Source organism: Lepisosteus platostomus, chromosome 19, assembly GCF_059453375.1.
Source record: "Lepisosteus platostomus isolate fLepPlt1 chromosome 19, fLepPlt1.hap1, whole genome shotgun sequence".
Taxonomy (NCBI): domain Eukaryota; kingdom Metazoa; phylum Chordata; class Actinopteri; order Semionotiformes; family Lepisosteidae; genus Lepisosteus; species Lepisosteus platostomus.
Window position 1 is genome coordinate 5172749 of NC_142629.1, and position 13733 is coordinate 5186481.

At 40.9% G+C, this 13733-nt stretch overlaps 1 protein-coding gene across 3 annotated transcripts in view; it reads right to left on the reverse strand.

The window, feature by feature from the left end:
- The window catches only part of cacna1ha (calcium voltage-gated channel subunit alpha1 Ha), a 139271-nt gene that overhangs the window by 35896 nt on the left and 89642 nt on the right, over window positions 1-13733 (reverse strand). For all 3 annotated transcript variants that reach the window (XM_088613227.1, XM_088613228.1, XM_088613226.1), the window contains exons 11-12: window positions 1796-1947; window positions 271-456 (exon numbers count right to left, since the gene is read on the reverse strand). In XM_088613227.1, the coding sequence (XP_088469353.1) occupies window positions 271-456; window positions 1796-1947 (338 nt within the window). The remainder of the gene's footprint in view (window positions 1-270; window positions 457-1795; window positions 1948-13733) is intronic.

Consider the following 13733-nt stretch of genomic DNA (forward strand, 5'->3'; position numbering starts at 1 on the left):
CCTTGCAGTTATTGCGAAATGACGCCATTTAACAGGTGTGTGTCTCTCATTGCAAACAATCACAGATCACAACCTATAACATCCGATTCAGTTAAAATAATAAGGAAGTAGATAATGGTGTTTCCATTTTTCCTCTCTGGTCTATTTGCTGTGACTTTAAATTAGTCAGCGGACTAGTGTGGCATATTCTGCTGTCCTACTCATCAGTGTCCGGCACAGGTGTGTGGAGCACAAGGGAACCGGTTGGCGGGGCGACGGACAGCTCCGCACCTGAAGATGAAGATGAAGAGCATCAGCAGCATGCAGAAGGTGGCCACGTTGTCCATGGTCTTCATCAGCACCACCAGCTGCCGTCTCAGAGCGGGCAGGAAGCGCACCAGTTTGAGCACACGCAGCAGCCGGAAGGTCCTCAGCACCGAGAGGCCCCCGTCGGACTGGCCGATGATCTCCCACACACTGCAGGAGGACAACAGCCCACCCGGCTCAGTTTTGTCATCCCCAGCGCACAGGAAGTCACAGAGCACTCACTAAAATTTCTCCCCCCCCCTTGGCCTTTACCAATTATGGCCTCCTAATAATCCCCATCTCTGTACTGGCTCCATCACTCTGTTCTCCTCCCCACTGAGAACTGGTGTGTGCTGAGCGTACCAGTGCATCGTCTAGGTGAGGCTACACACTGTTTGACAGTGGAGGAGAGTCGATTATTATTATCTTTTTTCGGGATTTCTTTTTTAACGCCACAGGAAAGGGGAAAACGTCATGCTACTACCTACTGTGCATTTCCAGTGTTTCCCAGACTCCCTGATGTCATCGATTTTAAAAGCAGTGGCTCGGAAACATGATCCAGGAAAGGTCTAAAACAGCTTCTAATGCAGTATGGTCCTTTCTGCTCTAACGCGAGTTTCCTTAACAGGAATTGTCTGGTGTACTATATTAGGAAAGACTTCTTCCACAAATGCGGGCACAGTTTGGCTATAAAGCAAATCGAGTGTACCAGAACTTGTCACACGTGTTGTGTAAAACGTGGTTATGTGGCAGCTTCAGTGTAGCAATTCAAACTCGGGATGCTGGGATATTCTCTCGCACACTGGCGTCAGTCTTTGTCCAACCTGTACAGTATTTGCTTCGCAGTTCTGTATCAGTGGAGTTCTATATCAATGTTTCATTCCTTGGAAACACGGATATAAATACTGCTGTTAAAAAGGGTATGTATGGGTATGACAGAAACAAAAAATGTACTGTGCACTATTAAAAAACTTTCTTCCAAAAGATGTTGTCTCACCTTGCTTCACAGCAGAATTTCTCATTGCTTAGCGATGTAAGTATTAACGCAGATTTTATCTATTTTGTTTACTGTTTCCTATTTAAAATGATCTCAAAAACACAAATTATGCAGACGTAATACATTCAAAATGCATTCAAACTAATAATATGACCAATTACTATAGAAAAAACACCTTTTATAATTGTGAATATGAACTCTCTACCCCCTAATCCTTTTATTTCTATCCAGCTAATGATTTCTATAATGCAGTTGTCTATAATGTTGTGGTTTTCAGGAACATAACTATCGTGTTATAGCTGAAATGGTTGTACTAATATCAAATTGTTTATTTGTTTTTGGTGAGGGATGCCGACAATAGCGGGTATTGATGTTCTCTATGTTTTGAAATAGCACAAATTCTGTTTTCTGTCTGGAACAGGTATGCTTTTGCCACTAATTGGGTCATTTTGTTGAAAGGTCATGTTCCCAGACCCAGCACCAGGAAACAAGCACACGGAGAAGAAACCGAACCTGATTATTACGATGATCCCATCAAAGATGTTGTAGGGGTTCTTGATGTATCCGAAGAGGCCAAATGCCAAGAGCTTCAGGAGCATCTCCAGGGCGAACATGCTGGTGAAGACAATGTTACTGATCTCCAGAACATCTGTAAGCTCCTCTGGCTGGAGAAGCAAGAACAGACAGAGCATTGGTATAAATGGGAGCAAAAAGTGGTTAATTAATCGTGTTAATGACCACATACTGCATTCTGTAAAGAAACATTCCATCTCCGAGCAACTCTACAACATGCAGTAATATCTTTTGATGGTGCTTTCTGCATCTTCTTGGTCAATTCTTTGGCATCAGCATGACATTATCTAGAGATACACTACAGCTGTAATGCAGTAAGGTGCACAGTACCTCACTTTCTCTCTTCTTATATGGAAGCAAGCTAGAAAACTGACACATACTGTTGTCAACACCACTACCTGCTGGTCTCATCAGAAGCTAAGCAGGGCTTAGCTAGGTCAGTTCTGGGACGAGAGACCTCTAAGTAAAATCCAGTTGCTGATGCTGTATGGTGTTAGTGGACCAGTAGGTGGTGCTATTCCCTGTGAACCAGATTTTCCAGACCAATGCCCCAGCATGGTGACAGGGGACACTGTACTGAAGGGAGAGTTGTATTTCTGAGTCCCTGACTACCTGGTCATTAAAGAGTCAAGGGTGCTCTTTGAAAGAACACTTCAGTGCTGGTGAAAATGCTTAGATCCCTTAGGATGGAAAGTGCTATATACTGGAAATGCAAGAAATTATTAATTATTTAAAATATTTCTGTGGGAGAGAGGTTTTAACCAAAACAACTTTCAAAGCATTCACAGTACACAGAGTTCCCAGAAATACAGAACTGAGTACAGTAAATAAATCCTGGAATAACATTTCTCTTCTACTTGCATCATGATAATGAAGAAGACTTAACATGTGGAGGGGGAAATGGGTGATTATTAGTTGCTTTGGTATGCAATTTTCCTTGATGAGCTTTATGCAGAAAATAGAGCAGCTGAAATCGTAAACGTTGCCAAAAGTTGCCGAGCAGTTATGTAAGTCATTTTAAAAAATAAACCTAGAAAAGACCATGAACAGCGAAACCGCTTCTGTCATTTCTCCCCACTACACTGCAGAACGTGGCCACTTACGCGTGCACTGTATCTGAATGCAACAAAACCCTGTTGCCCCCATTAGCATGTGTTACCTAAGAAAAACAGATGAGAGCTGAAACTGCTGTACAAGCTCTCTGAATCCGAGCCGGGCTATATGGGCAGCGGAGACACACAGGGAGAGATGACTCACATGGCTGCTCGGCTCATATGACAACTCGCTATGTAAGCAGCCCATGTTAAACAGACCGAAATACAGGGAGACATGAACAGCCCAGAAACATGAAGATAAGAGAGGAAAATAAGAAATCACAGTCAGATTCATTAGCTACTCTTAAAGACATGTCAGTTATCACTTAGACATATGAATAAGTGTTCAATACACACGGGAACAGCATCACTGCTAGTTATACAGTGTATATTCACAATATGCATTACACCTAATAATTTGGAAAAAACATTTCTTTACAAATTGGGGCTTACTAATCTGTTAACCTTTTATCTAGGTCTCACATACAACCTCCCTTTGCAACTACTGCTGCCCTGTCACAGGCAGATCAATAGAACTTTGGGGGATCTCTGTGGCCTTGCTGGAATGATCACTATTCTGTGTGAGGACCTCGAGAATGTTTCAGCTAGCCATGTGAGGTCGGGTTCTCCCCGACAACAGCCTTTCCGAGGTTTTAGTTTAGCAGACAAGAAGAATGTGTGTGAGCGATATTCTGTACAGAACAAATGGCGATTGGCTGGCCAAACCAGAGACATGATATGATGCAAAGAATTTCGGTAGAGAGCTGTTCTTTGTCTATTCCGACAGCACAATGGCTTGCTGCTGTAAAGTCTGAGTGCGGTCTCCAGAGACCACTGAAATAAATGTATTAGAACTACTATACCGGTACAGTTGTGTGGGCTAGGAGGATTTTGTACCAAACACGTTCTTTGACACCAGTCCCAGCTAGAGGAGTCCTGATATTGTACTCCTGACAGATCTGCTACCACATCCTTAAGGCAAGACACACCAGCATGTTGCTATCTTGAGCACTGATATCTGACAACAGTTTGGAACCAAAGACATGAGAGGGGGCTGACTTCAACTGGAAAGCCCCTTTGGATAGAATGTTTGAATTTGTTTATTATACATGATTAGTTCAATTGTAAGTGACCAATGTCCATACCAGAACTCAATAAAAAATAACTTCGGTCCTGTCTGAGTGGGGACTGAGACTGTTTATTTGAAATACCCTGTTTTACTTTTTTTTTTTCCTGTGTAGACTGTGAAGCCATGTTCGGATATCCATGGCGACCAGGTTGGCAGATATTCAAAGGTGGACTCAATTCAGATTCCCAAGCAATCATTCAAAGGCAGTTATATTAGGCACTGTACAGTTCCAGTAAGAGACTTCTCACAGGCAATAAGGCCCGTGCAGTTCCCAGTGGAAGGATATGTAAAGGATTTTCTAAGCAGAAGACAGCATGGATACATCACGAGGCAAAACCTGGGGAATTTGGAAAGCCTTCAATTCTTTAATGATCCAGCTCTATTATTCATCAAAAACTTCAGTTCTAGAGAAAATATGTTATTTAAAGGCTTTTCTGGCAGTTTCTGTCGAGCTGGGGTAGATGAAGCTTGATGCCACCATTCTACTATAAGCCATTGTTATAACTAGATACACTGGGGGTGACAATATTTCCTGCCCCATCTCAAAAGACTTGAAATATTATAGCTTCAAATATTAAATGGCAAAGACTCTAGGAAGATAATAAAAGGAAAGATGAAAGGAAAGATATTCCAGCAGCATTTTCAACTTTGTATGATTCAAAACACAAGGTCATTTACTTATTTATAACTGCATGAACAACTGATTGGTGGAGATGAAAACTTTAGATTTGAGCCCATATAATTTCAAGACGTTTTTAGACTGCAAACATCATACACTACTGGATCACCCCATTCCGCACCTCCACCAATCCAGAGGTCTGCCAGACCATCACTTTTTTGTATTATAGTATTAGAAAATAATTACAGTATTGTTCATAATGCATAAAAATAAAAGGGGGTGCTCCCAAAAACCCATTAAAGTTGGTAAAAAAAAAGGGATCAAAATGATTGAGCAAATTTTACAAATGCACATTAGCTGTGCTCTTTCTGTAAGTGCAATATCTACAAAAATAAATGTCACCTATTAAAAATTGAAAAGAATCACACCCTCACCCAACTCTGCATAGCTGCCATAAGATCATCTAGGAGAAGATGCTGGAGGTGATAATTGACTGAAATATGTGAATTTACATTGATCGGCACGCTAGTACAGTTAGACACGCAAGTCTGAGAGTGCATTGCTTCTACATCACAGACGTTAACTATACACCTTTTTTCAGCTCCACTGGTGAGCCGTTTTTTCATCATGATCATTTTATAGCTTTTCAGGTGCTTCTAAAGAGGAGATCGTGCTTTACTCACACGGCAGTCTCACGTGGCACATACAGGAGAAGCGTGTTATAGCAATCGCACCCACTGTACAATCAAGCCAAGACTTTCATTCAAGGGACTCTCTGCTAAGTCCCCTGTGTCAGACAGTTTTGGAAGAGGTAATTGCATTTCTCTGCTGGCAGATGACAGTTTTTTTTAGGTGTTTAAAACGAGAATCTCAAAAGCCTGCGCGAACGAAGTAGACAACGATCATCTGAAAACACTCTTTTTGGAGACTCCAGCTGTGCTACAGCTGCCACATAGTCCTAAATAGGGAGCTCCATTATTTTTACACAATGTCAGAGGAACAGAGGATGAACAAGCATCTCTGCGGCACGATGCACAGAGCAACCCCGATCGCTTTTGTGGGCGATTGTGGTTTTAAACACCTTCTGTCAGTGCCTGAGTTTTAAACATTGCCTTTTTGCAGACTTAGTCATCTGATTCATACAAAGCACAATTCCTCCCTGCAACTGTCAGAACAGTTTGTGTGAAAGTCTATTCCTTTTTAAAACCTGTCAGCAACATTTTATCACTGAGCTCAAAACCCCTTCACATCCCACTGGCAGAGAAGTCTGGTGTAAGCCTCCATTTCTCCTCAATCACACACCAAAATGATCGAATTCTATTACCAAGCGCAATAAAACCCAGCTAATTGGCCCTTATTAACACAATGAGGAGCTGCAAATTAACTTCACTGACGTAGCAAGCGTATTCACTGGAGAGCTGTGGGACCACATGGATACATGTAAATATTATTCTCCTAACGCATAACATCATCTGATTACTGCTGGGCAACAAGGAAATACTCTGTCTATTAATTTCTTAATACTGACACTGAAAATGTAAGACTGAAATAATTCTTCTGAAGTTTAACAAAGGATTAAAAAAAAAAAAGTATGTTAAAAACCAAAGCTTATTTTGGATTTCACATTTAAAAAAAGCATTTCTCGACACAAGGTATTCATTTTTTTTTCCCTGCAAGTACGGCATGCATAATGTAATAACTAGCAAGCATTGCTTTCGTCTGCAATTAACAAAATCGCAGGAAATGTGTAATTTAAATAGTGGTTCGGTTCATTCCCTAGTGTTGTTTAGCTTTGCATGTGTGATATTTTGCAAATAATTATGTAGTGGATGAAAATAAACACAGATCAAATCTTCATTGTAGCACAATTTACTTCACCCTCATGACCCCCTTATAGCACAGTATTGAAAGAACACACAATTACAGAGGCTTCTTTTTTGGCTCAGTTACTGTGCGCAAGAAAAAAAAAACCCAAGTTAAACAAAAGATGGAGTAATTGCAGAGGAAGCCTGCATTTAATTATGAAATATGGCTATTGCTCATGAAGATCAAATGCAGCCTGCTTTAATTAAAGTTCCTGCAGGAGAAGTAAAAGTGTGGATGCAGAATGCGCTCTATTCCATTTCCTCTTTGGTCTGGCCTCACTGGCACCAGCAGCGCATGAAGTACTCATTCACTGCAGACAAGCACACTTACACTGAGCAGAGGCACCCAGGCAGTGCTTCAGGAGCCCTATTACACACAAAACAGCTTGTCCTTGAAAATCCAGGACCAGATAACAGCTGCCAGCTCTTCAGACTCCTTTATCTGACATTAAAGGATTTTCATTAAAAATTAAATAAATGTGGGCAGCACTGTGGCACAGTGGTTAGTATTGATGCCTCACAGTGCTGGGGCCCTGGGTTCAATTCCCCGTGTGCTACTACAGGGTTTGCATGTTCTCGTTGGGTTTGGGTGGGTTTTCTCTTGGTACTATGGTTCCCTTCCATAGTCCAAAGACAAACTGTATTGGCAGGTTAGTTGGCTTTTGAGAAAATTGACCTTGGTATGAGTGTGTGTGTGTCTGTGTAATCTGCCCTGCGATGGACTGACGTCCCTTCCAAGGTGTACCCTGCCTTGTGCCCCTTGCTTGCAGGGATAGACTCCATCTCCCCTGAGTACTCCCCTCCTACTGGATAACGCAGATAAAACATAAGCACAGGGCAAGGAAGATTATTACATTCAGTGAAGCAATCACATAATACAATATTTTATTTCATATAGCAATATTTCTACATCTCTGTTGAAGTAAAACAGTAGAGGAAAAACTTGGGCAGAAAACCTATTTGCAATTCATAATTTTGGAGGAATAAATCTGTCCATTGTGTTTCGCTACAGGCTTTTTAGGGAGTCTTTTTAAATGCTTCAGTAATCACTCTTTTTTATTGATCACATTTAAAACAAGGATGCGATGCAGGGAATTCTTTATGCGTGTGCATTAAATAATGCAGATAAATAAAAAAAAATGCTTCAGTAAGCTTTTGTTAAGACTCACAACTGCTTTCTTTACCCAAGTAAATTAAAAAAAAATCAAAGTTTTCTTTTTAAAAAGAATCAAGTCAAGATTGAATATTAAACTGTGAACATATTGTTATTATCATTTACTTATCTCCCTATTCTGTTTGAAATTGGTAGTTGATCTACCCAGCTCGCCACTGCGATTTCAGCAAGGGAGTATGGCCCTTGTGCACTGCCAGTTCCATCTCTGCAGTGTCTAATGGACAATTAGCCTAGGAGACAGGAGTAACATGGATCTTGATAGCAACAAGGCTAACTCACAGGCGTGGCTAGTGAAGGATACCTTCGCTGGCTCAACTTCAGTGGTGGGCCTGTGATGTCGTGATTGTCAGGAATTTCTTCAGGTTTCCCAGCAACCAGTGAGGCATTTGTGACTGGTCATCAGCACCACACCCATTCAGAGGAGCCACAGCCCTGCCCTTGCCTGTCCTCTGGTTGATCGCCGAGCACACCATGCTGCCAAATTCATGGAACGAGAGAGTGTGAGCTCTGAACAGACCAGAACTGGAATGCTAATCCCACAGCGAAATATATCGACTGAAGATCAATTTCTTTCTTATTGCATCTTATTTTCTTCTGCTGCCCAGTGCTTACTGCTAGAATAAAAAAAGCATGCAGAGCACTACTGAAAACCAAGCCACTCAGATGTTCCTACCCATTCAGCCTGCCACAGCATTCTTTTTTAAAGTGGAAATACTGATAGGACCTCTGGGGAGGATTGTATATGAAAGTGTTGGGAAGGAGACACACCAAGAACTCAGCTTAGGCCTTCCCAAGATGCTCAATCCATACAGACATAATTCTGAACCCAGGGTGAGTCCTGTAGTCCAGACGTCACCAGCTTGAGCCCAGGCCGTGTCATTAGACAATTATTTTTGTCACCAAATGTTTGTCAGGCAAGATCTGCAAAATGCACAAGTAACTTAGGAATCTGAAGCTACTGAGTGTTGAGTTAGCCTTTTGAGCTAGGAATAGGGGTTAATTTGACAATTCACAAACAATTATATGATACAATGTAGAGTAGAAATAATACTTCACCATATAGCCAAACTACTTCATCTATGTCCTAACAGTTACTGCTTTTTTCAACTCCTAAGATTTTGACTGTATTCTTGAAAAATAAATACTAAAACAGACAAACTGATTTGTCAAATAGAAAATAACCAACTGATGTTTAGGGATACCCAGAAACCTGCTTTGAAACCTTTTGTCTTTCCCCAGAGGAGACAGGTGAAGACATCCAGCCCTCATTGGCCTCAAAGCAAGTGAGAAGGACTCACAATATTGAATTGTGCATCGCACTGCAGCAGCTCTCCCAGAGAGACTGTTGTCTTTAAGATGGCTAAATCAGAAGTGTGGGGAGGCCTCTTTTGATCAGTTAATTTTGAGACAGATGATGTTTTTAGTCATCCGTGCTGAGACATAATAGGAGAAGAAGCTAAACTTCTCCCGAAGCTTAGTGCAGAGGCAGAAAACACTGCACAGCCAATTAAAAATACACGGGAAACAATTTGCAGGAAAAAAAAAAGACAAATTTGTCTGCGTCAGCCATATGGCTAGCTGGAAAAATTATATCTGACACATAGCAGAGACGCTTGTTTGAAAAGTAAAAAGATTCCAGTACTTTCTGTCAGAATAACTATCCAAATTAATTGTAATTTTTAACAATTTCAGCAGGTGCCAGAACGTCCACAATTTATTTTCAAAATTCCATTTCAAGCGTAAAATCAGCCACTTAAATTGAAATGAAATAAAACTCCTAATTGAAAGCAGTCCTTTGCCCAGTTCAAAGGAGAGTAAAAGGAACAGTAATAGCTTTTGCTTTATTTTGAAAACTTTCCAGGAATGCCTTCAGCATGAAATTCAATAGGTCATCTGTTTTATACCTTCCCCTTTCAGAGCACATTGAAGCTCCTGCTCAGTTTTAAGTATTAGAATGGTATTCCACGCTCTTAATGTAACCCAAGGGATATAAGCATCCTGCTAGAGAAAAGATTGGTCCTACAAACCAAGAAGCACTGCTTCAGCCCAACCTTGGACTACCAGAGTTAAACTGAGTTTACATTTGGCCCAGGTTAGCACCAATTATCCATACAGAGATAGCAGCTGAAATTCAGAGAGCAAACGATAAAGAAAAATGCGGAAAAGACAAATTCCTAATAGAAGAAATTGTATATGGCTAATAAAGTGATCTTATCTGATCTTGATATGGTTAGTGCTTCTGCCTGGATTGGATTGTGAACTGCGATGCCTTATGTGCAGATGCCTCGCATGCGACTCATGTGTCCATGTGACTTTTCTCCAGGTGCTCTTGTGTTCACCCACCTTCCTTATGTTAAGTTCATTTGTGTCTAAATGACCCTTGTGTATATTTGCACGCCATACAATAGACTGGCAGACACATCTGTATGTAGTCCCACCTTCCACCCAAATTATCTGGCATAGCTTCTTATTAACAGGAATGAGCAACATCCCGATAACGGATAAACATTGAGAGGGTTTGTGGGGAGAAATGACAAATGACAAGCTAGATGCTGGAGGGCAGTTCATGTTTGAATAAAGTCCAGCCAGGGAAGCTGGGACTTCCTGAAGGAACAGCTGAATCACTTCTGCAAGTGGGGAGATCCCCATTTTAAACCTTATATGCAGTGTTTTTTCCAAAGATAGCCTATATTGCCAGCATTTGTTCGGATAGAGGAAGTTTGTAGGCTGAAATAAGGTGCATAAGTTTCCCCAACTTTCTAAGCTTAGAGCATTAAGCAAGGAACACAACTTTTTTTTTTAATACACACTGCAGTACAAAGATATCACACACACCCGAAGGGAATCCCCATGCTAAGATGCAGTTGAGCAATAATTATATTGCATAAAGTTAATACTCTTTTGGAAGAGACAGCAAAGTACTGGACATAGTAGCATGCATAACACTGACTGATGTCTCCATATGTATATGTCTGTATTTCTCTATAAGATATATGCAGTGGAAACAGACCTCCCAGACACTTTCTGAGGAACAAAATGGAAAGCTCTCGTCACATTCTGTGGCTTGCGGTTTCTATGGTGATTTTAGAAAATCCGATTCCACGTCTGGAGCTGTGGTTGTTTTTATCGAACCCACTGAACAGAGCATATCATAGCTGAACTGGAAATGATAAGAATCATCACGCACTCTACAGGCAACCTGGAATAGATGGTTTCAGGAAATACGCCAACATAATGTGAGAACAGGACAGAGGCAATTTCTGCCCTCTATTTTCTGCTAAAAAAAGGGATGGAGAGTGTATTGTTTATTTTTACAGATATTTACTGAATATATGAAAAAACAGAAGCCACCCAAAACCCAAAAGTAGCATGATATTAAAAGTCAATGTTTAGTTGGATTGTTTATGTCTTCACAGCGAAATAAACTGATGAAACATGTACAGAAAATTGGAAATGTGGTCATTTTGGTTTAACGTTGATATAATGTATTTTATTTATTTAAATTGGAGAACTCTGTCAGGGGGGCTCATATACAGCCAAGTATCATGCAGCTAATTGCTAGTTACCTTTTCCAGATGGCCTACAGGTATATAAAATGGGAGAAAGTGAAAATGGAAAAAGAAACAGACCTTCCCTTTAGCAGTCAGACGCCTGGTGAAATCATTTCCATAGGAAAGGTACTGCAGGTGAACAACCTTCATTTAATTATTCGCTTTTACATAATGAAGGTACAAAAATAATTTGAAGACCTCACCTGAGCCTCTGCTGTTCCTTCTGAATGATTATGCTCTCACCCTGCCCGAGAGCTGCCCAGTTACATTGGGCTGTCTCTCTGGCTTACAGACCAGGGACAAGGAAAGGCATATTTTTCAAAAACTTGAATGGCTAGATACGGAAACACAGCACTATGTTTTCTGCACATACTGTATAGCGTCTGCCTGACTTCTTTCATTCCTCTGAGCAAGTCAGGAGTACAAAACACAGGTGAAAAGGTGACGAGACAAATGATGCAAGTGTTACAACATTCGCTGTAAGCAAAGCTGACTGCATGAAAAATTGGACTGGTGCTGTAATGGAGGAGAAACAAGAATTACTGATCAATGTGGTAAAGACATAGAACCTTCAGGACAAGACAGAACATTTTTAAACAATATCTCCTGTTTTGAGGAAGAGGGGAATGTTTGCTTCCAAAGGGTTTTAAAGTTAAGCTGTTCTGCAAAATCAACTACTTCTGATCTATCTTCATTATTATTCCAGGGGTACCACACCAGGTCTGAAGTAATGAGATACTGCTCCATTGACCATTTAATGAACAGTAAAAAACACAGATCTACATTATAAAAACAAGAAACATCCAATACAACAGGGACTAATGTGAATTAGTAATCCATTACTTCAGGATTCTGTTGCCCCTCACAGAAAAGCAATTTAATTTGCTCCTTTTGCCTCTTGTTAACATGTTCTGTAGTCGTGCCAGTGGATCTTGAGAATATTACATCTGCTCCGGACAGCGGGGTGTTGATTAAAACCTGCGAAAAGCAGGACACCAAGATTTATCCAGGAATCAAACTGGGATTGCGATGGGCTAATTTTTAATTAATTTCTGATTAACCATGAACACAATACCACATATGCAATAACATCTTTTGGGAAACTGCAGCCAACTGAAGAAAAAAAAACAAGGGAAATTTCCACACATCCATCTAGTTTTTTAATTAAAGCAGGACAGGATCACAGGGGGAGCCAGAGCCCATCCCAGCAAGCAACAGGCACAAACTGGGGTACACGCTGGATGGGCTGCACTGGGGGGAGACACACAGACACCAACACGCACACACTCACACCAGGGCCAATGCTACAGAATTATCCCATCGGCATGTCTTTGGGCTGTGGAAGAAAACCAGAGCACCAGAAGGAAACCCACGCAAACACAGGGAGAACACACAAACTCCACGTGGACGGGAATCGAGCCCAGCCCTGTAATTCAGCAAATGCTAACCACAGTGCCACCGTGCCGCCCAATTTCCTGGGTCCGAGAAACAACCACAAAATCCCCCGTGCAGTGTAGCTTGAAAAGCATCTCGAGGCACTGGGGTTAAGAAATTAATTAATTAATCAAGGTTAATAAATTATTTGTCATCCATCCCTTGGCAGAAAGGCACACCTTCCTGTGGAGAGATCACCTGGTGCCTCGCCTGGAAGCACAGGACACACAGTGGAATTTCACCCTGGGTGGGACACTAGTCCATACGCATACACAAGTAGACAGGGACAGTTTGGAGACCCAAACTGATTAAGCCTGCATGGTTTAGGAAGGTGGGAAGTAATCTCTTAAATCGACGGAAACTCTACAACTCTTCACAGAGGCTCCCCAGTCTGGAACGGAACCCAAGATTCAAGATTTAATGGATAGAAACTCTAACTCACATAAGTAGAACCACACAGCTCAATAGGTTTTTTTTTATTACAATCAAAGCCAGTTCATTGTATCTATCAAAACAAAAACAGCACGACTGCTTAGTTTTTTAAATTTATTTCCAAGCAAACATTTCATCTCTAGCTCACAGTCAGTTCCCATAAGCAATTCTACTTGTAATATATTTAACTATATCGGGCCGCAGCAAGACCAGAAATGAAACAAAACATGACTCATGTATTGAGTGTATAATGAGACGGAATCAAAGGTCTAGTTTTCAAAAAACACATTTCTTTGAGACCAAGAAGGTTTGTATTCATAAAACAAAAATCCATACAACACATTCTCCAGAAAGTGAGGTTAATTGCAATTTTTTGAAACAGGAAAACCCCCTGCTAGGGCAACATTTAAAAGAAACAACCAACAGCGTTTAAAGAATGGATTTAATGGGTTATTTAATTTAAACCATTTGGATGGTGAATATTTCTAAGGGGCTGTGGGGAGATTTTCAAATGATAATGCCAGTTGTGATTAAAAAATCACTATTTAGCATAAATTTGGGCATTTTCATTTGGCAATTA